Source organism: Xenopus tropicalis, chromosome 9 (genome assembly GCF_000004195.4).
Source record: "Xenopus tropicalis strain Nigerian chromosome 9, UCB_Xtro_10.0, whole genome shotgun sequence".
In the NCBI taxonomy this organism is placed as follows: domain Eukaryota; kingdom Metazoa; phylum Chordata; class Amphibia; order Anura; family Pipidae; genus Xenopus; species Xenopus tropicalis.
The window spans coordinates 31784975-31811596 of NC_030685.2; the positions used below are offsets into that span (position 1 = coordinate 31784975).

General features: G+C 38.5%; 1 protein-coding gene across 2 annotated transcripts; it reads right to left on the reverse strand.

Moving 5' to 3' along the window:
- Positions 1-15430: 15430 nt before the first annotated feature.
- Positions 15431-26601, reverse strand: gde1 (glycerophosphodiester phosphodiesterase 1). Of its 2 annotated transcripts, NM_001017173.2 has the most exons (7): positions 26255-26424; positions 26145-26200; positions 22035-22210; positions 20724-20829; positions 19368-19460; positions 18845-19056; positions 17627-18074 (listed from the first exon to the last, which is right to left on the reverse strand). In NM_001017173.2, the coding sequence occupies exons 1-7, from the start codon at positions 26394-26396 to the stop codon at positions 17927-17929; spliced, it is 933 nt and encodes a 310-aa protein (NP_001017173.1). In that variant the 5' UTR covers positions 26397-26424; the 3' UTR covers positions 17627-17926. The 2 variants fall into 2 exon arrangements, with proteins under 2 accessions (XP_012825906.2, NP_001017173.1); XM_012970452.3 differs by having other exon boundaries at positions 15431-18074; positions 26145-26601.
- Positions 26602-26622: the final 21 nt, after the last annotated feature.

Here is a 26622-nt window from a genome sequence, read left to right on the forward strand (position 1 = left end):
CAATATAGATAATCTTCCTATTATGAATGTATGCATGTATGTATGTATATCTTAATGTATAAAGTGCATATACGGTCTGCTTTTCTATGCCTGCGTTCTTTATGCGGGTTTGCTCTTATGGTAAGGTCATATGGGGCAGATTATCAGCCATATGGGGCAGATTGTCAGCCAGAGGATAAGAGCAAGACTTGCCATTTTTTTGCAGCTATTGCCTGCAATGCTTCTGGGTACAACTCACTGTAGGAGCTGCTGCTTATTATTTAACTTGATGAAAATTAAGCCATGTTGATAGAAAAAAAAAACATTTATTATTTGACTCCTACAAAAAAAAATGAAGACCAATTGCATCATACAAAAAGAGCTTGTTCATCTTTAAATTTAATTTCAGTTAATATATATTTAGTCTGCCATATTTGTGCAGAAGCAGCTGTTGGCATTATACGTTTAAACTAACAGGCTGAAAAGGGACTGTCAGGTACTGTGGCACTATACTATGGGGTAACATGCACAAACATTGATTGGCAGAAGGAATGGCTTGTCAGTGTATTATAAAATATAGTAGTAGTATAGTTGAAATATACCAGTAATACCATTATACCAGCATACTAGTCGTATAGTAGTATTATACCAGTAAAGTATGGCTCTAGTGGTATAGTAGTATTATACCAGTATAGTGTGGCTCTAGTGGTATAGTAGTATTATACCATTATAGTATGGCTCTCGTGGTATAGTAGTATTATACCATTATAGTAGTATTATACCATTATATATGGCTCTCGTGTTATAGAAGTATTATACCAGTATAGTATGGCTCTCGTGGTATAGTAGTATTATACCTGTATAGTAGTTTTATACCATTATAGTATGGCTCTCATGGTATAGTAGTATTATACCAGTATTGTATGGCTCTCGTGGTATAGTAGTATTATACCAGTATAGTGTGGGTCTAGTGGTATAGTAGTATTTTACCTGTTTAGTAGTATTATATCATTATAGTATTGCTTGATTACTATAGTATTAGTATAGTAGTATTATACTAGTATAATACTAGTATAATACCAGTATACCAGTACTACCAGCAAATTATTTTGCTTTATGCATACCTTTATTGTATTATTAGTAGCTAATATAATATTATTGGTATCTTATATTTTTATATATAGATGTTATTGTGCTGGCAGTATTGTTATAGTAATACTAGCATATTGTTTTAATTTGTTAAATTGTTATTCTTTGTTGTTATTTATTTAATATTTGATTAGATTGGAATATTGAATATTGTAATATGTGATCTTGTGTATTTGGATGCCACTGATACTTACTTTGCGTTATTCCAGTGTTAAAGTGCGATTTTTCGCATATATACACACACAACATGTGCCACAGTAGTCAAGCAGGCTAAAGAATAAACTACAAGCATCAGCGTGCTTGTTCCTAAGTGCGGACGTGCGCAATGATGTCATTGCGCACTGAAGCAAGAAAGGGCAACGCAGGTCCCGTCGCCGATTGGTGTAAAGGTAAGCGTTTTGGTTTTTTTTGCAGGGGCGGCGATCAAGGAACCAGGAAGAGAAGAAAGAAGATGGCGGTGGCGTGGGACTTAGATTCAGAAGGTGCGGACAAAGGACCAGCTGGACCATGGGATTTTTTTAATAGCGTTTCAGTAGCTATCAGGTAAGTAAATAACAGGGCAAGTTAAAAAAAAAAAATTTGGAGTCAGAGTGTATAATGCTGTGGCGTAATTTGCTTATAAATGTAACTTGTTAAAAACGATATATGTCAGTGTTCGTGGGTATGACGTTTCTTATAGGGTGTAAAGTAATGTATAAGAAGGAAAGTACTACACGGCCGTAAGCGCTGAAGGTAAACCAAAACAGGACTGCTTCCAAGGACCTCTGAAACCCCGGGGGGGGGGGGGATTATTTCAGGCACTCGAAATCTGAGCTCTGTGCACCAATTTAATTATGAATTATGTTTTTACAATTTTATCACTGTATAGATTTATCAGAATCATAATCCACTTAAAACACAATTTTGGATATTGCAATAATTTCACCATAATTTTCCGTTTAATAATATCTTAGGCAATTTGATGTATATTAAAACTGGTGTGTGTACAAAGAAGGGGTTATTCTGTTCTCTATGACTTAAATGGAGTCTAGTTAAATCACCCGTTGCACAGGAGTCAAGCTAATCATTTAAAGGAATGACCCATTACAACTTTGATCAAACCTCCAACTAAAGGTTCTGCAGAGTGCAGCCTTATTTACTAGTGTAATGTGCATAGTTTCATTTTGTCACTTGCTCAGACACAAAACTGTAGTACAGGTATAGGACCCATTATCCAGAATGCTCAGGAACAAGGGTATTCCGGATAAGGGGTCTTTCCGTAATTTGGATCTCCATACCTTAAGTCTACTAAAAAATTAATAAAACATTAATTAAACCCAATAGGATTGTTTTGCATCCAATAGGGATTAATTATATCTTAGTTGGGATCAATTACAAGATTCTGTTTTATTATTACAGAGAAAAAGGAAATCAGTTTTAAAATTCTAAATTATTTGATTAAAATGGAGTCTGTGGGAGACAGGCTTTCCGTAATTTCGGAGCTTTCTGGATAACGGGTTTCCGGATAAGGGATCCCATACCTGTACACAGTCGTGCTGAAAACCTTTAAATTGGGAATTTTAAATGTGCATAATAAAATTGACACAGTTTGCATTGCTCTATTGATCAATGGATTTTGTGTGGGAAAAAAATTGGGTATTGACTTCAATGCATTTTTGGCAAAAAAAATGCAGTGAAAAGCCCATTGATTCAATGTGTTTTGCAATTTCTTTTCTCATCAAAATGTGCAATGAATGGCTTATAACGCAAGTACATTTTATGGATGGTGATGATTTTCTTCAACAACTGCAGCAAAAGAGGGCTGACTGCAGTCGTGTTTGCTTTTAGAGTTTCAAGCCAGGGTACTGCCTAATATATTGAACAGAGCCACTCATAAATTACTGGCTCCCATCCATTGAGTTAGTGTAACCAAATGACACTTCATCTTAAAGGGGTTTTTAACTTTTGAGTTTTAGTTTGATGAAGAGAGTTATTTTAAGAATTTGCAATTGGTCTTCATTTTTTATTTGTTTTTGTTTTAATCCACTATTTGTTAAAGGAGACGTATAGGATAAGTGACCCCCCCCAATATTGTAGGCAATAATGAATAATATATGGGGCTGGTTTCACTCTGGGCTAAACATGCTCATTACTCCTTCTCTGCTTTGTGACCCTAGGGTGCAGTCTTCTCTGATTTACACAGAGTGTGGAGACCTTGGCAGGACTAAGCAAGGGATTTGGGATGTTGACTGTAGATCCCTGCAGGGGGGGTTGGGTTTAGGTTATTATCTACATCTTTTGAGCCTAGAACTTATAAAGTAATATAAATCACAGGCGCACTCTGCTGCTACAAAACAACTAAAACATTTATTCAATATATATGTATCACTGTTCATGTCACTTAAATCTTATCGAAAGAACCAGGCTGACTTGCTGGCCTTATTCAGCACATATTTCTCAGCTGTAATGAAGGATGCTGAGGTCAGCATGTCCAGTTAAAGGGGATGACCAAGATGTAACTGAGGAATGGTACAGCCCAGAGACCACACACACACGTCTGCTCACAGGAGGGCACATTGAAACCTGTCAAAATAATAGAACAACCAATATTAGCAGTGCTTTAGCATTTGATCATTGTATTCCTTTATTCATGCTGTTACAGCGCTTCAATGAGCCAATCAAACAAAGTACTAACAATACGTGTACCCCCTACTATGAAATATAAGGATGGAAGGAGGCAACTTAAAGAGTTCTGTGAACTGTATGAAATCAGTTCACACCTTTATATGGGACTCCTATATGACTAAATAATCTATTATTTTATAGCAAGAATATATAATTTCATATGCTCATTTGTTCTTTTTCTTTCATAAGGAAACGTTGCTCTCTGGTCTGCTGTAAATCCAGCTTTTCAACCCGAAGATTTAAAGTAGAACCAAACCCATGCTTTAACAATAAGGCACAATCTCCATGCTTTCTCTCCAATCACACCAAGCATGTGCAAGGGACACAAGGAACAGACTCCAGGCTTTTTGTCTGCTGAGGTCAGTAACCCCCAAAACCAGATTAAATCATTGTTAACTAAGGGCTCTGGCCGGTGGGATGGCATTTTGGGGAGATTAGTCGCCCGCAAACAGGGAGATTTGTCACGGGCGACTAATCTCCCCGTCTGCCAGAGCCCTTAAAGGTCAACTGCCTCTTTAAAGCTAATGCCATATTGAGTGTTTTGTTTTCTTTCTTCAGATTTCACAAGATACTTCCTTACTTGGTAAACCTTCTGTCCTCTTGCTGCAATTTACATTTTCGGTCACTTACCTTAGTGGGTAAATCTTCTGTCCTCTTGCCGCAATTTACATTTTTTTCACTTACCTTTGTGGGTAAATCTTCTGTCCTCTTGCCGCAATTTACATTTTCGGTCACTTACCTTTCTAGGTAAATCTTCTGTCCTCTTGCCGCAATTTACATTTTTTTCACTTACCTTTGTGGATAAATCTTCTGTCCTCTTGCCGCAATTTACATTTTCGGTCACTTACCTTTCTGGGTAAATCTTCTGTCCTCTTGCCGCAAGTTACATTTTCGGTCACTTACCTTAGTGGGTAAATCTTCTGTCCTCTTGCCGCAATTTACATTTTTTCACTTACCTTAGTGGGTAAATCTTCTGTCCTCTTGCCGCAATTTACATTTTCAGTCACTTACCTTAGTGGGTAAATCTTCTGTCCTCTTGCCGCAATTTACATTTTCGGTCACTTACCTTAGTGGGTAAATCTTCTGTCCTCTTGCCGCAATTGATATTTTCGGTCACTTACCTTAGTGGGTAAATCTTCTGTCTTCTTGCCGCAATTTACATTTTCGGTCACTTACCTTAGTGGGTAAACCTTCTGTCCTCTTGCCGCAATTTACATTTTCGGTCACTTACCTTAGTGGGTAAATCTTCTGTCCTCTTGCCGCAATTTACATTTTTTTCACTTACCTTTGTGGGTAAATCTTCTGTCCTCTTGCCGCAATTTACATTTTTTCACTTACCTTAGTGGGTAAACCTTCTGTCCTCTTGCTGCACTTTATATTTTCGGTCACTTACCTTAGTAGGTAAATCTTCTGTCCTCTTGCCGCAAGTTACATTTTCGGTCACTTACCTTAGTGGGTAAATCTTCTGTCCTCTTGCTGCACTTTATATTTTTGGTCACTTATCTTTGTGGGTAAATCTTCTGTCCTCTTGCCGCAAGTTACATTTTCAGTCACTTACCTTAGTGGGTAAATCTTCTGTCCTCTTGCCGCAATTTACATTTTCGGTCACTTACCTTAGTGGGTAAATCTTCTGTCCTCTTGCCGCAATTGATATTTTCGGTCACTTACCTTAGTGGGTAAATCTTCTGTCTTCTTGCCACAATTTACATTTTCGGTCACTTACCTTAGTGGGTAAACCTTCTGTCCTCTTGCCGCAATTTACATTTTCGGTCACTTACCTTAGTGGGTAAATCTTCTGTCCTCTTGCCGCAATTTACATTTTTTTCACTTACCTTTGTGGGTAAATCTTCTGTCCTCTTGCCGCAATTTACATTTTTTCACTTACCTTAGTGGGTAAACCTTCTGTCCTCTTGCTGCACTTTATATTTTCGGTCACTTACCTTAGTAGGTAAATCTTCTGTCCTCTTGCCGCAATTTACATTTTCGGTCACTTACCTTAGTGGGTAAATCTTCTGTCCTCTTGCTGCAAGTTACATTATATTGCTGCAATTTACATTGCGATTTACACTTTTGCTGTTTGGATGGCATATTGTGGAGATTATCGCGGGCAAGTGATCTCCCGTCTGACACTGCCCTAAAATCGAAATAGATCTTAGCCCATTCTGTCTTGCTTTCTAGCAATTTGTATTTGTAGATTGTAAGCTCTTGTGGGCAGGGTTCTCTTCACCTCTTGTATCGGTTATTGATTGTTTTATATGTTACTCTGTATGTCCAATGTATATAACCCACTTATTGTACAGCGCTGCGGAATATGTTGGTGCTTTATAAATAAATGTTAATAATAATTGCAAGATCTTAATTATTTTCTCCCAAATACCCTTTGGTCTACTTTTTACCTGTCTTATGATTGGTTGTTAAATGCACGTCAGCTGGAAAATACATTCTCATTCAATCATTTTTACTATCATCCTTTATTCTGCATTGCCTGCGTCTAATTACTGACCCATGTCTGACTAAGTGACATGGCATGCTGGGATGTTGGGGGAGATAGTGTTACATAGTTGGGTTTAAAATTGGGTTTAAAAAAGACCATCAAGTTAAGTCCTTTCAAGTGAACCACATCCCACAAACATAGACTAATTCCGACTTATCTATACACTCATATACACAAACAATATTTATCAAGAGAGTGTAGGTGGTTTAGTGCTGACTAAACCACCCACACTGCTTCAAAAGAAAGTTCTGTTTCTCTAATCTTTAGGGGTGGCCTCTGGGGCTCCATTGTTTTTATGGGGACAAAAGAACACCTTACTGTCTCTCTATAATCCACTTTTATGTACTTGTACACAGTAATCATGTTCCTTTGCTACCAATGGCTAGCTGCAAGCAGGAAGCTACTTAAAATGACAGCTGCTGTCTTATGTGTACAGAGAAAGCTTCTAGAGATGTTTGCTCAGGTATGGTAATGCTTTCTGCAGAATAAATATTTTGTTCTAGGTGGCACTAATGTGGCGAATCTGTTGCCAATTAAATGCCTAAATGACTTTCCTTCTCCTTTAATAAAGAGATTAGTCTATAATTTTGGTAACTTTGTTGGATCTTTACCCTCCTTTAGTAAAACTGTTGTAACATTTCTAACATTTCTTCTGGAAAATATCCTCCTGATAATTTTAAATTAAATATCAGTTTTGGAACTAATAGCTGTGCATATATCTTATATGTGCATATATCTTATAATATATTACAGGTAAACCATACTAGCCTGGGGCTTTCTTCAGAGGAGAAGATTTTATAGCATATTCCACTTATTTGATCAGTATTTAAATGAGGTAAGTTAACTTCTGCCAGATATTTATCTATACTTTGGGCATTGGGTTGAGTTATTCTGTTAGCATTTTTCAAATGATATTTCAGTTTTATATAATAAAGCTGGAAGTAATATTGAGCAAGTGCCTCCGCAATGCTTCAAAAGTAGCTAAATCTAATTTATGGAGTTTGTCTCTTAATAACTAAATTTCTTTACATTTTGGTTTAGTAGGATTGATTTTTTTTTTTGTTTGAGATGTTGGGCAAGATTGTTAATCTTTCCAATTATATTATTCCTTCTATAGTAGGACATTTCTTGAATAAAAATCCCTCTTAGGGGCTGATTTACTAAGACACGATTTCGAATCCGAATTGGAAAAATTCCGATTGGAAACGAACATTTTGCGATTTTTTCGTATTTTTTGCGATTTTTTCGGCGTCTTTACGATTTTTGCGTAAAAACGCGAGTTTTTTGGCGTCTTTACGAAAGTTGCGCAAAGTCGCAATTTTTTCGTAGCGTTAACACTTGCGCGCAAAGCCGCGCCTTTTTCGTAGCGTTAAAACTTAAAAGGCGCGACGTTTCGCGCAAGTTTTAACGCTAGGAAAAAATCGCGACTTTGCGCAACTTTCGTAAAGATGCCGAAAAACTCGCGTTTTTACGCAAAAATCGTAAAGACGCTGAAAAACTCGCGTAATTACCGATCATTACGAAAAAACGCAATCGGACGCATTCGGCCCATTCGTGGGTTAGTAAATGTGCCCCTTAGTGTCGCTTTGTGGGCACACCATTGAGAACTAATAGAAATTTCTTTGGAGGAATTTAGATCAAAATATTCTTTCAGACATTTGTGATAATATGCTCTGTCAAATTATTTAATAAAGCTTTATTCAACCTCCATGAGTTTGATGGTATATTCTTTGTGGGATAATACTTATAGAGATTGGAGCACAGTACCTATATCCGCTTTCCATAAACATTGGAGAAGAATCTTGTCCACTAAGAAGAAATCAGTTCTTGAATATGTTCCATGAGGATGAGAATAATATGTATAATCTCTGGTTTTAGGGTTAAATATTCTCCATACATCATACAGATTGTAATGAAGTACCAGCCTAGTTAAAGGGGCATAATTGTCTTTTATTCTACTCTTTGTTTTGACTTTTGGCTAAAATAGACCAATTCAACATGTATAAAGAAAAACGATAAATAGTAAATGTTTAGGTAAAAATAACAGGATTTTTAAATATGATGATATAAATAGAAGACACAGCTTTCTGGAAAATGTTTATTTTGTTGTTCACAGTGTCTCTGCTATATACAAATAAGATCCCAATTCCAAAATTAAACTATTGCCTTTGGCTAGAGGAAAAGATAATAATATATTAGGGCTGATTCACTAAAGTGTGTTAAAACATGCGCTATTTAAAGCGTGCGATAAAAATTTTATCGCGCCTAAATTTTCGGCACTTAACGCACGATTCACTATAAGCATACTTGCGCTCATTTACATGCAATATTGCATGCGGCATTTACCGCATGCGCGCTAATTAACGCCTATTATTATGTGCGCTAATTGTCGCTGCGTAGAAATAGTAGCCACATATAAATAGTAGCATATAAATAGTAGCCACATATAAATAGTAGCCACATATAAATAGTGCATATAAATAGTAGCCACATATAAATAGTGCATATAAATAGTAGCATATAAATAGTAGCCACATATAAATAGTAGCCGCATATAAATATTGCATATAAATAGTAGCCACATATAAATAGTGCATATAAATAGTAGCATATAAATAGTAGTGCATATAAATAATAGCCACATATAAATAGTGCATATAAATAGTAGCCACATATAAATAGTGCATATAAATAGTAGCCACATATAAATTGTAGCATATAAATAGTAGCCACATATAAATAGTGCATATAAATAGTAGCCACATATAAATAGTAGCATATAAATAGTACAAATAAAGAGATACATATGCTCATAAGAATGAAAAAGTTTTTCATCAGATCTCACCCGTAGTATAGTTGGGCCCAGGTGCTCATGCCCCAGACCTTCAGCTAGAGGGAGCCATCATGGATACATCACAAACATCAATAGGCAGGCACTCCGGGATTTAAATGGAAAAAATGGCAGAAGTTAACAAAAAGTGAAGTAAAATCACAGTATATTTATTAGACTAACACATGATACAGCAAGCCTTACGCGTTTCGTACCTTGCGGTACTTAATCATAGGCTGAATGAACAGTTGCTTACAGAGGGTACTTAAAGCATGAAGGGCCAATGATCACTTAGATGTAATTAGCCAATCACAAAACTGAGTTAGTTAAAGTAAAAACACACATACTTCCAAAAGGACAAAAAACACATGTGTTAGTAACAGTATATATCCTATATATATATATATATATATATATATATATATATATATAATCAGGAAAAAGGTTTCTCAAATATGAATGTCTCTTTATATTACTGTATTAATTAATACATTCATATTTGAGAAACCTTTTTCCTGATTATATATATATATATATATATATATAGGATATATACTGTTACTAACACATGTGTTTTTTGTCCTTTTGGAAGTATATGTGTTTTTACTTTAATTAACTCAGTTTTGTGATTGGCTAATTACATCTAAGTGATCATTGGCCCTTCATGCTTTAAGTACCCTCTGTAAGCAACTGTTCATTCAGCCTATGATTAAGTACCGCAAGGTACGAAACGCGTAAGGCTTGCTGTATCATGTGTTAGTCTAATAAATATACTGTGATTTTACTTCACTTTTTGTGAACTTCTGCCATTTTTTCCATTGAAATCCCGGAGTGCCTGCCTATTGATGTTTGTGATGCATATAAATAGTAGCCACATATAAATAGTGCAAATAAATAGTAGCATATAAATAGTAGCCACATATAAATAGTGCATATAAATAGTAGCCACATATAAATAGTAGCATATAAATAGTAGCCACATATAAATAGTAGCATATAAATAGTAGCCGTATATTTATATGCTACTATTTATATGCGTCTACTATTTATATGCTACTATTTATATGCGTCTACTATTTATATGCAGCTACTATTTATATGCGGCTACTATTTATATCCTACTATTTATATGCGGCAAACTGGAGGCTACATCACTCTAGGGCCAACACAGACTTGAATAAATAACACTGCAAAGTCCATATTTTATTGCTAAAAACTCATTAACTGTACTTTTCTATAATTACCGCATAGTCTAATGCGAACATTTAGCACGTCTAAGTGTTTGTGAATCATGCGTTAGTATTCTTTTCTGCGCGCTAATTAACGCATGCGTTAACATTACCGCATGTGGTTGTGCGCAAATTAACGCATGCGATAATACTGTAGTGAATCGTGCGCTAATTGTCGCGTCTTTTTTAACGCAAAAACGTGCAATAAAAATTAACGCACTTTAGTGAATCAATCCTATAGTGTAGTATTTATACAGACAGGTATCCTCATCCTGTGGTGTACGGATAGTTAGAAAGTGTTTGGGTGTAGGTCACCTTTAAAAACTTTTAATAGAGTAAATAAAATACAAATATATCGCACTTACATTAGGTGGGGCTTTTAAAAGCAGTCACTTAAATGTTCATGCAGAGTCACAGCGAGTATGTTTGAATCCTGAGCAGGAGCAGCCGGCGTTCTCCTCCTCCTCCTCGTGGCACTGCTCGACTTAAAAAGGCTAAAATAGAGGGGCCGGCAAAAGGCCAGGGTACCCCAAGGGGTCCCCATCTGTACGTACTCGCTCTACTAATTTCAGTTTAGATGAGAATGGAATTATCTAAAATAAGGGGAAGTCAGCAAAATCCTTTAAAGATCACCGGTAAATCAAGGACAAAGCAAAAGTCAGCCGTCCACTGTAGCAATCTATAAAGAGGAGAATATAAAGGACAAGTCAGCTTCAGGGATAATGCATTGAGCACTTAATATTTCCTATACAATATATAGGAAGCCCTAAGCCTGAGTCTCAATTTATGCCGTAATGTAAGTTTGCTCAGAGCAGCCACTCAGAAATGAGCATTGGTACAGTTAGCACGAGGACATAGTACATTGGTGCCATTTGAAACTGCATAGTAAATAGTTTTCAATCAGTCTACAGCAAGTTAATGACTACAATTCTGTTTCTCTGATTTCCATCTGCTTTTTAGAATTCAATTATACTATTCATGGCAGGAATGCAGCAAATTCATCTGTGAAACTAATAATAACATTTAACATCTGGTCGCTAAGCTTTCTGACTTTTACAACTAGGCATTTGCATAAATCTCAGAATGCAGTATGAATAGGAGATGGTTTGAATAGAAACATCATCATGAAACAATACTATCAACTTGAAAGGGAAGTTTGAGAACAAACTTCATGTTGGGTTGAAAAACGTCACTGAATGAAATCTGATCTGTTGTTGGCTCTGCCCACTTTTTCTAACCTTGGACCACAGTTATATAGTAAACTACTGTGCAAAGTTTGGGGACCCTGGTGTTAGTACTGTGAGAATGGCAGCTGGTTGAATTTCCTCCAAGTCAATAGGTAAAATCTGATTGGCTGTTCACAGCTCCGCCCACTTTTGGGCATCCAACAATCATATTATTTTCATTCAGGCTGAGCCCATGACTATGTGATTCAAGTTTGGGGAGTGTAGCCTCAAAGCTGTAAGATTGGCAGCAGTTTCAATTTCCCCATTAAAGTCAATGGGTGAAATTTGACAATAAATAAACATTGTTTTATTCAACACTGCCCCTACCATGTACCCTATTGCCCCCCCCCACCACTAATAAATGTTACTCTTTAACAGGAACGGTTTTGGTATTTATTCCTTTACATGTTAAGGTTGGTACATAGGAGCAGGGCAGATATCCAGGGGCAGAGGGGTAAAACTCCAAGGAGGCTGTCAATACTGGGAACAAAAATTAAGTATTTTATGGTGTGGCATATGGGTGCCCCTAAATGTTACTCCCCAGTGGAATAAAAGTGTATATTCGCTGGCAGCCCTGCATAAGTAATCACATCCAGAAGAAGCGGAGCACCACGTGGTGAAAAAATAAATAAAATCAGTCTTTATTCAGTCACATTAAAATGGCACATGTACAGCATCAGGACTTAGGCTTAACGCGTTTCGTGACCTCACGTCACTTCATCAGAAGCTTAGTCTAAGCTCGGAAAACGCTCCGAGCGTATTTTCGCCGATTTTTTCGGGGCGTCCGCACATCTTTTTCGTATGGCGCACAACTTTTTCGGACGTTTGCACGAAAAAATCGGAAAGGTTTTACCGCTGTTTACAATTGTTCGGTGCTAAAATTTCGTGACTTTCGGATCGCCAATACGATATTATCGTGACTAATACGATTTTTTCGTAAGCATTTTCATGATATTTGCAATCTTACGAAATTTTCGTTTCCAATACGATTTTTTCCCATTCGTTATTCGGATTCGGGGATTAGTAAATGTGCCCCTAAGTGATTAATGGCAAGTTTGAGCTGTTGATACGATACATTGAACTTCACATGATAAAGCTAATAGTGGGTTGAGATTGCCTCCCAGTATTACTAAACCCTCAGCAAATGCCTGCAGTTCCTTAATGAACTTGTTTATGAAGGAAACTTGCGCCAAATTTGGTGCATAGATATTTCCAATTGTAATTTTATCACAACTTATCCTTAAAGCGGACCTGTCACCTTAAGAAATAATTCCAGATTGTTTTCTATTGTGTCAAGCAAAATAAACTTCATTTACACTATATAAATTCTTTTAATCTTATTTTCTTCAGTCTTGGAATTCACAATTGTAACAAGCAGGCAGGTGCCATTGGTGGAAAGTGTTATTAAGGCAAACTTTGCATCCTGCTAAAATCTTGTTTCTGTGCCAGTATGGGGGAACCTGATACCCATGTCCATGCACTGGTTACACAATTAGATGGTTAGGAGGGAGGGGGAATGTGAGGAGAGCAGCAACATCTAAGTAGTTCTGAATTGAAAGTGATAGTAACTCTTGGCCCCACCTCTATGCCTAAGGCATAGAGGCGGGGCAGGCAATATATGATTGACATCTGGGATTTTTAAATGCTTTTATAATGGGTTTGGATGTGTTAATAAAAAAAATAGTTTGGGTTTTCTTTTTAATTTAAAATGGGCTTTTATTATACAGTTTTTTATGCCTGGGTGACAGGTCTGCTTTAATAATAAGGGGCCTTCTATAGCTTACTTTGAGTTGAGGAATGTAAAAGGCAAGGTTTTATGCAACTAAGCCATAACTCTTGTAGTTTTTTTTCTGGGGTTTGCTTGATTAAAATGAGTTAGAAGTATGTTAAGGTATGAGTGGGGTTTTTCATTCTTTAAAATGAGTTTCTTGAAGCAGCACTATTTTTGCTTCTTTTTTTCTTGGCTCACACAATCCATTAGCATTTACTGAATGTATAACACATTTGTCGAATACCATTCGTAATTACTTGTAAAATGCATCAACCTATATTGGCATTTATAGGACTTTCCTTTTCTTGGATTAACTTATAATTGTTGACTAGCGACAGTTAATTCTCCATTACCTGGGGAGAGAAAAAGCACAAGGCACATAGCCATTACTTTATATGTGGCTACTATTTATATGCACTATTTACAGTATATGTGGCTATATGCACTTTAGTGAATCAACCCTTATGTATCCACACGGCAACTGATCACACTGGCAGCACTTTTCAAAGTAGTAAATGACTGTGATTTCAGCAAAGGTATCAGCAGTGATGCGAGTGAGCTTGTTTGTAGGCCTCCCCAGGCCTTGTACTGTAGCCTCTTCTTGGTGTCTCAGAGCACTAGTTCATCCTAACAATGCCCCAGAAGTGCCACTGATAAAATATAGATGTGCATAAAGGGAAAAGACTTGCTGTCAGAAAGCTTATGGGATATATACTCAATATCTTTTTGTGCCCATCCAAATTCTTTATTTTGCCCAGAGATATAGTAACTGCATTATGTAACTATGAATAATGGCACTGGAGAAGTTTTGGCTGATATAGTCCTATTAGGCAAAAATTAGCAGTCTAATATCCCATGCCAGTGTTAGATATTCCCGTTATGATGATGGCATCACAGTCAGTACCAGATTTGTCATCGGGTCGCCCCCCCCAACCCTGCACGCATTTGTGTATCCATTTAAACTCACAGAGCAGTGGGGAGAGGTCCTAAATTTGCCGCCCTAGGCCCGGGCCTTGCCACAAATCCGGGCCTGATCACAGTGCCTTTATGAGAGCATTGCACAAGAAAAAATGTCAGTATCTCTAAGCAATACTGCAGTTGTTTATTCACAATTCAGTGTACCTTTGAGAATCACACTGGGCTTCAAAAGGTGTAGGCATTACATTTTACATGTATGACACTGATGATACAGTGCTGTATGAATTAAGTCTGTTAATGTTGCAAAGACATTGGGAAGTCCTACACTGAAGGCTAGGGGGCTAGGGGTCTGGGATAAAATATATACTCACTATGCTGCTGCTGGTATATTTTTAATTCATATTTTATAGAAACACATTTATATACATTTTCTTGGTATCCTATACATTTTTAATACATTTTGATTAAGAAGTTGTAGGATGAGACGTGGAGTCTGAAGGAGGAGGGCCAAAACTAAGTGCTCATGCGTAAGAATAGGGACTCTTTGGCCTGATAAGTGGCAAAGCAACCCTAAGGCTGATCCCACACGGGCGTATTCTCGACAAGCCGAAAAATGCTTGCCGGCAATAAGCCCCGCTACTGTAGATTCGGCCTACCTTATGCTTGCACCCGAATTAATGAAATACGCTCGGGTGCAGGCACGTGTAGCCAATATCCGCCAAAAAAACCTGAGACTTCATATTTTCGGCGAATTTCGGCTACACGTGCCTGCACCCAAGGGTATTTCATTCATTCAGGTGCAGGCACACAAGGTAGGCTGAATCTACAGTAGCGACAAGCGTTTTTCGGCTTTCCGAGAATACGCCTGTGTGGCATCAGCCTAAGTCCTATTACTAATTCATTCAAACAGCCACAGCTGTTAAACTCCTCCTTGGAGCTGTGAGTCTCTTGTAGAGACTGAGTACAATGCTTCCTGTGTTCTGGTGGCTTCTGGGTATCTCCAGCAGCATTGCAGGGAGCTTAGTGGCTAATAAAGCTCATCTATAGTATCAGCAAGAGAAAGTTTCATGTGTCACAACTATGGGTTTCCTTCTCATGGCAGATGGTGATAACAGGTGGGAATGCTCTCCCCTCTTGTACCATTACAAAGGCTACATTTACTCCTGAGTATATAGACCTGTATATTGTTTTTTTATTGCCAAGACACTCAAAAACACTGACCCAGATGCTAAAGTCTTAAGCAAATTGCATTTATATTATCAGGATGAAAAATGCAAATTTTGATTATCGACATTAATTACATAGAATAAATAACAATAGCGGTAACACTTTTAGTCTGGGTTTTTCATCTTACAGTAAGTCAAGTGTAAAACATGTATTGTAATACTCAGTACATAAATCATTTTCCAGCTTTGAGGTGTAAAAACTGTGAATAAAAAGCACCAAATGACCCTCAATCATGTAAAATCTAGACAAGCTTAATGGGAAACTCTGTTTGCCCTGTTAGGAATAGATACATCAGAATAGCTAATTGTAAACTAGTATTTTATTGTGTCACTATATAAGCACCATTTAAAAGAACATTAAGACCATTTTGTAAAAAAAATACTTAATTCCCCACAAAACAGCTATAATGATAGGTAAGGCTTACTTCCTCTTGGATTTTTTTCTTTTAAATCTTCAGCTTAAATTTGCCCCATAGGAAAATGGCAAAATGGCGACGGCAGCTTAAATTCCTCTAACTTTGTCAGCTTTGCACCAATGACCTAAAACACCTAAGCTTTTTTTTCAGCATCTACAGCTTAAATATATGCTCAACTCATTACCCCCAAAGCTGTCCAAAGGAATAAAAACATAAATGTAAGCTACAGACGCTGAAAAAAAGCTTACATGCTTTAGGGCATCGTTGCAAAGCGGACTTCTGGTTCAGCGCAGAATAATTCAAGTGGCCATCGCCTTTCGCCTATGGGAGCAGTTTGCAAGTCAAATTCAAGCTGAAGATTTTAAAAAATCCAAGGGGAAGTAAGCCTTGCCTATCACTATAGCTGGGGCGAATTAGGTGTTAAAATAAATTGGTGTTACTGTTCCATTAAGCACACCTGAACGCCTGTATATATTACAGTGACACACATGCTGTAAGCCACTGACATAATTATAGCTATTTGCAGTAGACTAATAACAAACAGCAGGCTTGGATTTTCCTGAGTCCTCTTGTTAAATACAAGTTCAAAGAAAAGAGCTTGGGCCGAACATGCTTATTGAAGTTACTCCATGTTTCGAACTTCCTGGTTCTTGCGAAGTACCTAATCAGATTACCAGTGCACTGATAAACCCCCACCTTAATGGACTTCTGCTTATCTGTGAGCCAAATCAGTAATAAAGGAGTAAAGAGCTCATTACCTCTAATAAACTCTATATTACAAACAAATCTATATTACTATAGAAAATATAATTTATTATTAATTAAAAGGATTTAAAGGTGTTTTCAGCAGAAGTTCTATTCATTTAGTTCTATTCATTGTTCTTGTGTATACCAGTTTATGTATATTGCCTCTAAAAAGCGTTCGTTGCGTAGATGTTATTTTATATGGAATTTCAGCTTGAGAGTTGTCTTTTTTAAACCCCAAATAACTATGAAGAACTATAGAAGAACAGTTGAGAGACAGCAGCTAAAATACATCCCTGATATAGCTCAAATAAGTAACTCCAGTCCCTTTAAAGGGGAACTATTGCAAAAATAAAAATGTAATATAAGCTTTGTCTCAAGAAAATAAAAAGAAATTCTAAATAAAATCAATTACAAATTCTGTACCGTTTCTGAAATAATCAAGTTATTCTTCAATATCTTTGTCTCAGCAACCCGTCTCTCTCTTCATTCTCTTTTCATACAGAAAAAAGGGACAGTTTTTAATTGACAGGTAGGTACATCTTAGGGGGCTCCCTTTCCTAGCTGATGTGTTAGTGCTCACTCAAATAACCAAATCCAGCACAAACAAAATAACTGACTCTGGCACACATCCTGCATGCAGAGAGACAGGATTTCTTCAGGTTATTCAGAAAGAGTGAACTCATAAGTGAGTGAACTAAAACATTATCTAGGGTGTAACCCCCCCAAAAATATGTATTAGACCTGTCAAACAAAGTCTGCCTCCTGTTTGAAGAGAGAACAAAGAGCTAAAGATGCTGAGAGAGGGATAGTGAAGATAACCTTAATTATTTCATACACAACAATATACAATTTTTAATTGATCAGTTGATAAGTTTGTTATTTCAGTGAGATGAAGCTTATATCACCTTTTGATTTTTGTGATAGATCCCCTTTAAGTGCTAGTTTATTTCAACAGTAGGCACAAGTTAGCATTCATCTTTACAAGTACAATGAACAAGATTCAATTTATTTTTTTTTACTCCTCATTCTTTCTTCTTCTAGTTTCAGCTCCAAAAACTAAAAAAAACGTAAAAACACAGGAAATTATTCCAGCAGCACATACGGAGTGTGCAAAAAAAGTTACGTCAAAGTAAGGTGGCAGCTTCACCCAAGTACATATAAATAATGTAGCCACTTCAGTCCCCAACAGTAAATGCCTTCCAGCTGTAGCTCTTATGTAGAGGTTGGGCAGGTAATACAACTTCCTAATCGATAAATGGTTTTGGTTGAGCAGGAAGTCAATAGTGTGGGTCGCAATCTTCCAGCAGGCTGTCAGTGATATAAGTACTGTTAAGGACTTGCTCATAATATAACTTTTCAGATGCATTATTAATTGTCCAGGCTACAACTTCAATTCCTTTGGAGTTCCACTGCTCCACATATTCTCTGCAAGGGGAAGAAATAATGAAAACATCATCATACAGTAATGTACCTCACTTTTCAGAGATAGATTGGTGCTTGCATTTTATGTTGCTGAGAAGTGAAGTAAAAGTCTTGTGAAAGTAAATTGCCTTTTTTGTTGCTTTGGGGTAAACATGAGGAAATCAATTGTTCTGCTGCAATTAAATCACCCTGGGTGTAAAAGCCACCATGCCCGTATAGCAAGGGTTTTTGTTTGAACAAATATTCAGCTACATGCATTACAGCACACACTTTACAGGTGGATGATGTTACTGATTTGGTGCAAAACAGCAGGTGGGTAGCAGGTTTGATATTAAATCTGGCAGAGCATAAATAGGCTGAAGTAGACAATTCTACTCACTCTCACACGGACACCAGATTTAGGACAGACATTCAGTGCATCAGCAGTTTTCCACCTCAGCCTGTGCTATGGCAAAGCTGCCAAGAGCCAGTACAAAACGAAAAGTATAGGGAGCTCTACCCAGAGATGTTGTTATTTAATAGGTGTGCTTACAGGTGTCAGACTGGCTTATCTGGGGCCCACCATATAATCCACCACCAACCCCAGCCCCTACCCATTACCTGCAGATGCAAACCCCCACCACTTTGTCCAGGGCAGTGGGCCCCAAAAGGCCCACTGGGTTTTTTCCTGGTGCTCCAGTGGGCCAGTCCAACCCTTCTGCTTATTGTCACTTCCTCACACAGGCATTGCCACCTCAACAATATGAAAAGAACTTTCTGATAAGTGAGCTTACTTGGAGATAAAATTCTTCTGCATTAAGAAAGCGGAGACTCCACAAAGATTCCACAGTAAGTTGTGCATCCCCCAGTCCAACAAGACATCCATAAAAATGTACCAGTAATGTTTCCATATGGTGTTGTACCGTGGGGTGCCATCTCCAAGGTGGCTAAGGCTCCAAGGTCTGTGTGTCAGAGCTGTAACAACATTTCTGTCAGCCTGTCTCATCTGAAAAACAAATGCATCTGATTAAAGAATAAGAAGAGCTGGAATTTATTGAAGGAGGATGGAACTGGCATGTAGAGTATGGTATATATTTCCATTGTCATACATGTGTTGTTCTTCATGAAGAATATAAGTAGTTTTCATAAATCCCATTCCCGTAGGATCTTCATTCATACTGCACACTGATTTGTATTTTAGCCCTGGTTCTTATGTACTATTTGAAAAGCTAAGGGCATGCTACTGGGCATATTCAGGATTGCCTTCTTCCATGCAATGTGTGAGCACAGATTTGTGCATAAAACCAACAGACTTACTTTAATAATAACAGAAGGCTCAAAGGAGCATACAATGCTGCAGTTATATAAACCTGGGTTCTCAACATAGAGATGCTGGAGGGCTTCCGCTGCCTACAAAAAAAAAAACAATTTCTATGAATAAAAACAGCATGATCATATTTTATTTTCAAGGCAATATAAAGATGAATAATCAGAAAAAATAACCAGCTTTAGTAAAAAGTATATGCTTTGGGAATTTAAAAACAACAATATACAATTATTGGGGGCTTTTGGTTACTAGTAATGCAGCCCAGACAGCAAAAAGGGGGATTCCCAAACCTTACTTTAAGGGACCTGCTACTTGTGTTTCTGGAGTATCTTAGAGAGCACCAGGCATTCTCCCCACTTGTCACTCCAATGCTCCACAGTATGGGAACCCCTGCTTTTTTTATCTACAGCCTGTATGTACTACATCCACATTGCAAAGAATAGTGGACAACTTCTTAAATCCTACACAGAGGAATACAGTCTGTACCTGGTCTGCGCAAAGAAAAGCCATAAACAAACTCAGTTTGTGCCAGTACACAAACACCAGGGATACATGTGTGATATTCCAGGCAGACTTGTTGCATGTAATGGCTTGTGAATGGCTTGTCAAAGGTACCACATTCCTGCTAGCCCATGAACACATAGGCAGTGTGAGCTGGAGTCCTGCAGTGGGTTGGGTACCCACGCGTTACCAGCAAAAAAAGGGGTAACCTGCGGGTCTGGCTATTAGTTTCAAATGCAGGTAAAGATGCAGGTTGTGGGTCTTATCTATATTTCTTATCGTATATTATATTATCTATATTGTTTATATTTTACTCCTGGTTTTTCTACCCCTGCCCACTTCTGATGATGTCACTTCTGATCTACAGCAACAGCACTTTCTTCATAATGGTCGTCAGCGGTCCTGGATAAGGTTGCGGATAAGGAAGTTGCAGGTCAGGCTCAAGCAGGTTAACATGCAGGTGGAGGTTGTCATGGGTTGCGGATGTCACGGTTTCCACAAAAATTCCACCAGTGCATAAAGCAGTAATCACAATGCCTGATACACCATAAGCATTTACAACACCAAAACTAGGGGGGGCATATGGATTTTACAACCCTTTGGGAAAATGATAACAATGCCACATGGTACATCTCTGTATTATCTGGTAAACAGCTATATAGTGAAAGGGTGGGTGGGTATGTGGATATATAGCTAATAATTTACCCCTGTTGTAAAATAAAACAATGGAAATTCAGCTCTTAAAGTTACCGGAGGCAACTTTTTGCCCCCCCTGGTACCTGGCCTGTTTACACCATACTCATGGCTCTTGTGAAATAAATAGTTCTTTATACTTCTTTATATACCTGATCAGCATGGCCTTTGACGTCAAAGTAAATTGTCAGATTGTGATGCAAGCATTCTCTAACTGCCTCCTTCAGAGTAGGAATGTGTTCTCCATCAAAAGTATTCCTGAAACGACAAGATAACAATGTTACACAGTCCTGGCAGGAGCTGCACACTACTGGCTGCCATTGTGAGATGTGGACCATGTGTATCTAACATTGAAACATGCTGATCACTGGCTTACTTGGCGACATATATTGGGTAACAATGGTTATTAAACCAAATGTAAACCCTAAAATAAATTTATGTAAAATTGCTCAGGGTGACCCTGTAACATGGTGGAATTATTCAGTATGATTACTTACACACTTTACCGGAACTTGGTCTCGTTTCATTTCTACTTATGTACAGATTAAGGATGCGTCGAATCAACTATTTTGGGTTCGACTGAATCCCTTGTCACACAATTTTAAGGATTCGGTTCAGCTAGAGGCTTGAATTCAGCCGAATTCTAAAAAACCATATGTTTATATTAACTAGTGTAAATGTTGTAGTCTTTTGTTATAATATTTTAGGACTTTCCTATTTAAAATAAAAATATTTATTATGCAGTTGAAATATCCTGTATCAGCCAGTCAGATATTTGCACTTGACTTATCAAAGCTAATTGCTGTTTGGCTGCTGCTTGTTAATGAACCACTAAATGTTTTAACTTATGTTAGTATCAAAACACATTACCATAAACTACTTTATTTTAATAGAAAGAGCAAATATAAACCTGAGTTGTACTTATCTATCAAGGGTTGGTACTAATCAGTGGAGCCATAGCACCAATTCTAAAAAGGGTGTATTGCTGACCATTTCCCAACCCTCTGGTGGTGCCTCATATTAACATATAGACTCCTTTCCAAATAAAAAAAGTCACTCCTCTCACTGCACTAAGCAACCTTGTGTAGCCAGATGTTGCTTCAGTAGAATTCCTAGTAATAGAGGATTCTGGCAGTTGTAGCCCAGCAACATCTGAGGGACCCAAAGTTAAGGAACAATAATTTAGGGTAATCTGTACACACAAAGTTTAAAAAAGACATTGCTATTATTTTAGCAAGGCAGCAAGTTGTTAATAAAATGTACATTTCATCTGCATTCAAGGTGTTGCCACTTTATAATGGCAGGGGCATTTATCTGAAGCAGTATAAGGTGGATTCCCAGATTCCGACTGCACTAAATTCAAACACAAATGCTTTGAGTGAATGCACAGCCATGAGCAGCTCTTTGCCCTAACACGTTAGTACATTCATATTTATAACTATATGGGGGTTCAGCAAAGTCACCGTAAGCGATGCTTGGCTGCCGCATTGAGCTTCTTGAGATCTGAGAAGGTGAGATCTTGCAGTCTCCCAGTGCCATCTGTTGTTCTCTCCACTGTCTCATCATGCATGAGGATAGGAACTCCATCCCCAGTGAATTCCAAATCTAGTTCTACTCCAGTTGCACCGTTCTGTGCTGCCTGTAAAGAGTTTGCAATATTTTATACATACTGTAGAAGGCTCGTATTACTGCCATTTTACTGCCCTATAAGCCGGATTCCTATAAATGTAATAATAAATGACAACACATCATTCAAAGGAAAGCCATATTTTATGTGTATAGTCTCTCATACTGTATACATCCATTCGGCCAGATTGGGTGGAGCAGGGTCATATTTATATACAGGGGGAGCGGCCCTTAGGTGCCTCTATAATGCCTGTATAATATTTTTTCTTTGATCTGATGACATCACTCGTAAGGAAATGAGGTCACACTACCAGAAGCAATGCCATGCGCAGACTGCGGGCGTATTTAGGTCTGGTGCATAGGGCAGCAGTTTGCATAGGTTGGCAGCTCCTTGGTCTTCAATGCAAGAGCTGAATTACAAGTGTATTTAAACTGATAGACTGAGCCGCCAGCAGTTTATTGAGTGTGTATGGGGCCTCTCGATTGATTTTTGGCTGAAATTTGCTAGATACCTACTGGGTTCTTTTGCTGATGGATTTCTGTAGGCCTAGTGCGTTAGTGTGTTTGTGGCCAAGTTGGGTAGAGAATATGCCCAGCTTTAGGCACAACAATTAGCTTTCAATTTATTAAAACTAATTCTAGTTCTTATGCAGTAGCAAGAGTTGAAAGCTTGTTCATAATCTCTATGCCATTTGATTATTTCCCCTGCTACATCCATGTGTACCTTGCAAATGCATAATTTCCAGCCATAATTGGTCCCCTGTGCCAGAAGCTGGGGACTATAATGGGAAATAGTTATTCACAATTTTGACCATTTGATTGCCACAATGTTCCCAAATGCCTTTATTGTGTGATTAAACTTGCATATACCATATGATTCATATTTCTACACAGGGCCTGAACTAGGGGTAGGCACAACAGTGTGGTGGAGCCAGGCAGGTACCTCTTCTTTCATCTGCCACTGGTTCCGGACCCTTTCCCCCCACTGCAGCGGCCCCAGTAACCCCGGCGCCCTTTGTGCGCGCATGCATCAGTGCACACATGGGGGAAGGGGTTTTGGCGTTGGGCGGCCAAGCCGATCAGGTTGCCTAGGGCGCCTGGCCCGACACTGGTTCTACATTCCACCACACACTAATGGTTTAAAGATGTCTACAAGAAAAAATTAAATTCAAGTAAAACTGCTCCAATTTCTCTTCATAGAACATTTGCAACTTATTTACATTTTTTATTTTTAGTATTTTTTATGAATAGTAAATTGGGCATTAGGCTCAGAAGGAATCTCACAGAGCTGCTGTACTGGTGGCCAAGGGTTAACATGCAGGTGGCATTGCTAGTATAGCTGTGTTTGTTCCTCTCTCTCTCTCTGACCGCTTGGGGACCTGTCACCCTAAAAAAGAATTCCAAATTATTTTCTATTGTGTTTGTCAAGCATAATAAACTTCATTAACATTATATAAATAATATTAATCTTTATTTCCTCATTCTTGGAATTACACAATCACAGCAAGCAGGCAGGTGCCATTTTGTGGGCAATGTTATTAAGGCAAGCTTTGCATCATGGCAAGATTTTATGTGCCAGAATGGGGGACCTGATGCACTAGCTACACAAATAGTTGGTGAGGAGGGAGGGGGAAGTGAGTGCTGAATAGAAAGTGAGAGGCTGAGAAGGCAAAAGATGAGGGATTTTTAAATGCCTTAATAATGTGTATGGATATATTGATACAAAAAATAAATTTGAGTTTCATGTTTACTTTGAAAAGGACTTTTAATATACTTTTTTTTATGTCTGGGTGACAGGTCCCCTTTAAAGTTGTCCGGCAGCCAGAGGGAAGGGGTTGCTTCTCTCCATCACCAGTTCTACTTTCTAAGCCCCCACTCATTACATTTTAGGTCTTGGCAGTTCTCGGATTTGACACTTGCTGAATTAACTTACAAGCTTATTCTCAGCCACAACCACAGCAGCTCTGAAAGACACACCAACTGTGCCAGTAGCACAATAATTCAGTATCAAACTGCTAATATCACACATATCTATAACTGGTTTCATTCAGTTATCTGTGGGACCACCACCCATGGTTAGTTAATAGTGAGGGTACCATGCTATAGAATACAAGAAAAAAAACACAGCACAGATCAAACAAAAGTTGACACTATGGGTGCACAGCCTTTCTCATGATTGATTGTGACCCACAGCAACTTACTGGCACGGCTCTAGAGCAAAATGCAGGTATTTTGCACATTCTAATTCAATTGCAGAGTGATTTACTCATTTAAATGAATAATTCAGTTAAACATACAATATACAAGAAGTTCCGTCAAATTTCAGAGGTGCTGCTATAAAGTGCCATAGACAACAACTTCCAACTCCAAAGTGGGGGGAGAACATGTTCAGAAGGAAAACAGGAAACTATTCTGATGTTTCTGTTCTCAGAAATACATAGGAAAGAACATCTGAGGTTTGTAATCTCCTGCCCGAGTATAGCAACATCAGAACATATCACTTTTTCCTTCTGAACATATTGTAATTAACTGTACAGTTAGAATAACTGACCAACAGGTGGCGATGTTACAAAATTCTTATTACTTTGTGCAATTTCACATTCATTTATTTTTAAGGGTTACATTTCCTTTAAGATATGCTGCATATTCAATATTTAAATGTTGACTTACTGCTGTCATAGATTTATATGAAAGGCATTCCCTTCTTTAAATAGACATGAAGGTATAACCCACTGTGTGTTCTAAAAATCCGTCAATGCATATTTACAATGATACGTATGGGAGACAGCTGCAAAATTGTATGAGACATACAACGCCCACACCCACAAGAGAGTATGCTAGTTACTATATGCTTGAAATGAGCCAACTCAGCCTCACTCATAGCTACTGCAAATGCTGCAAATATTTTAGGCAGCAAAAGAATAAGTTGTGCACAAACCAATCACAGCGCAAACATTTACTGGTTACATATAGTGAAACCATGCAACTGGCTGGATACTAAACTAAATATTATTAAAGTTTATTGCTCATAATGTAACAAAATATGCCTTGTGTGATGCTGTATATACAGAAACTAAAGCTCTAAGGGCTCTGGCACACGGGGAGATTAGTCGCCCGCGACAAATCTCCCGTGTCTCGGGCGACTAATCTCCCCCAAATGCCATCCCACCAGCGAAAATGTAAATCGCCGGTGGGATGGCACACGCGGCGGCGCGATTTCAGTGAGATGGTGCAAGTTTCCTCTCGAGGCAACTTGCGCGATCTCACTGAAATCGTGCCGCCGCGTGTGCCATCCCACCGGCGACTTACACTTTAGCCGGAGGGATGGCAGGTGATGGCAACTCTGGGAGATTAGTCGACTGAGACACGGGAGATTTGTCACGGGCGACTAATCTCCCCGTGTGCCAGAGCCCTAAGGGTGAAGACACATGGAGCTACTAGTAGCAGCTACTTGTCCTGGCTACAAAAATAGACAATGCTGATCATTTATTGATAATTGTCTCTACCCGTGTTTTAGCAGAGGCAATTCTCAGTATTGTCTTTGGCAGGGTGTTTTCTGGCGTTTAGTAGCTGTGAAAAAGTAGCTGCTACTAAGTAGCTAAGTGTGTCTTCACCCTAAATGAGATTTCATTTCAGCTTTGCTGTCGGATGAATAAAAGGTGAAGGTAAACCCAAGATATAATGAAATTCTAAGCAGCTTTTACAATGGTTTTAAAGTTATTTGCAAATATTAATGCAGCTAGTAACCCTGGCAGACGAGTGTTCATGGCTTCCCTGTGTATGATTAGAAGTCAGAACCGGCAATGCATATAATATCAGGGGACAAACGATGTACAGCTTTCAATGACAATGGCTGGAAATCATTATTGAATCTATAGTGGAAAGCGCTAAGAATGACATTTATTATTAGGTTCGCATGTGGGGCTATAGAGAAAAGAGATACTGACGGTTCTGATGGCGGCCAGGGTGTTCTCAGGAGCATCGTGCCCCCCGCCTCTATGGGCTACTGTAGCCGCCCTCCCTTTAGGTTTCAGCACCTGCAGGGCCCGGGATTGGGGCACCGGCTCGAACCTACAGAAAACCAGCAGCAGATAGATACCGCCCGTAACCAGGGACGTGAGAAGCGGGTTCCGAGTCAGCAGCAGCAGCACAAGGAAAATGCTACTGAATGAAGCCAAGAGGCCATCACCCCACAGCATGGCGGGGGCAGATAAAAGCATACGGAGCCCAGAGACACGAAACCGGTCGCTCCAAACATACACCGGGTGTATTGACGTTGCAAGAACTACAACTCCCAGCGTCCCTCTGCCTGTGCCGCCTGCTTGGGGACGATGGAAGATGTAGTTCCGAATACCCAGCGCCGAATCCCACCAATAGCCACGCCCAGCAACCCGGAACTGTCTTGTTAGAATTCCGCCCTTAAAC

Excerpts from the sequence above, each read along its gene's own strand:
- gde1 (XM_012970452.3), bottom strand. The coding sequence starts at position 26,417 with ATGCTTTTATCTGCCCCCGCCATGCTGTGGGGTGATGGCCTCTTGGCT. Across the intron at positions 22,211-26,144 it reads CCCTGGCCGCCATCAGAACC|GCAGCACAGAACGGTGCAAC; the intron begins GTCAGTATCTCT and ends AACTCTTTACAG. Across the intron at positions 19,057-19,367 it reads AGCCTTCTGTTATTATTAAA|ATGAGACAGGCTGACAGAAA; the intron begins GTAAGTCTGTTG and ends TTTGTTTTTCAG.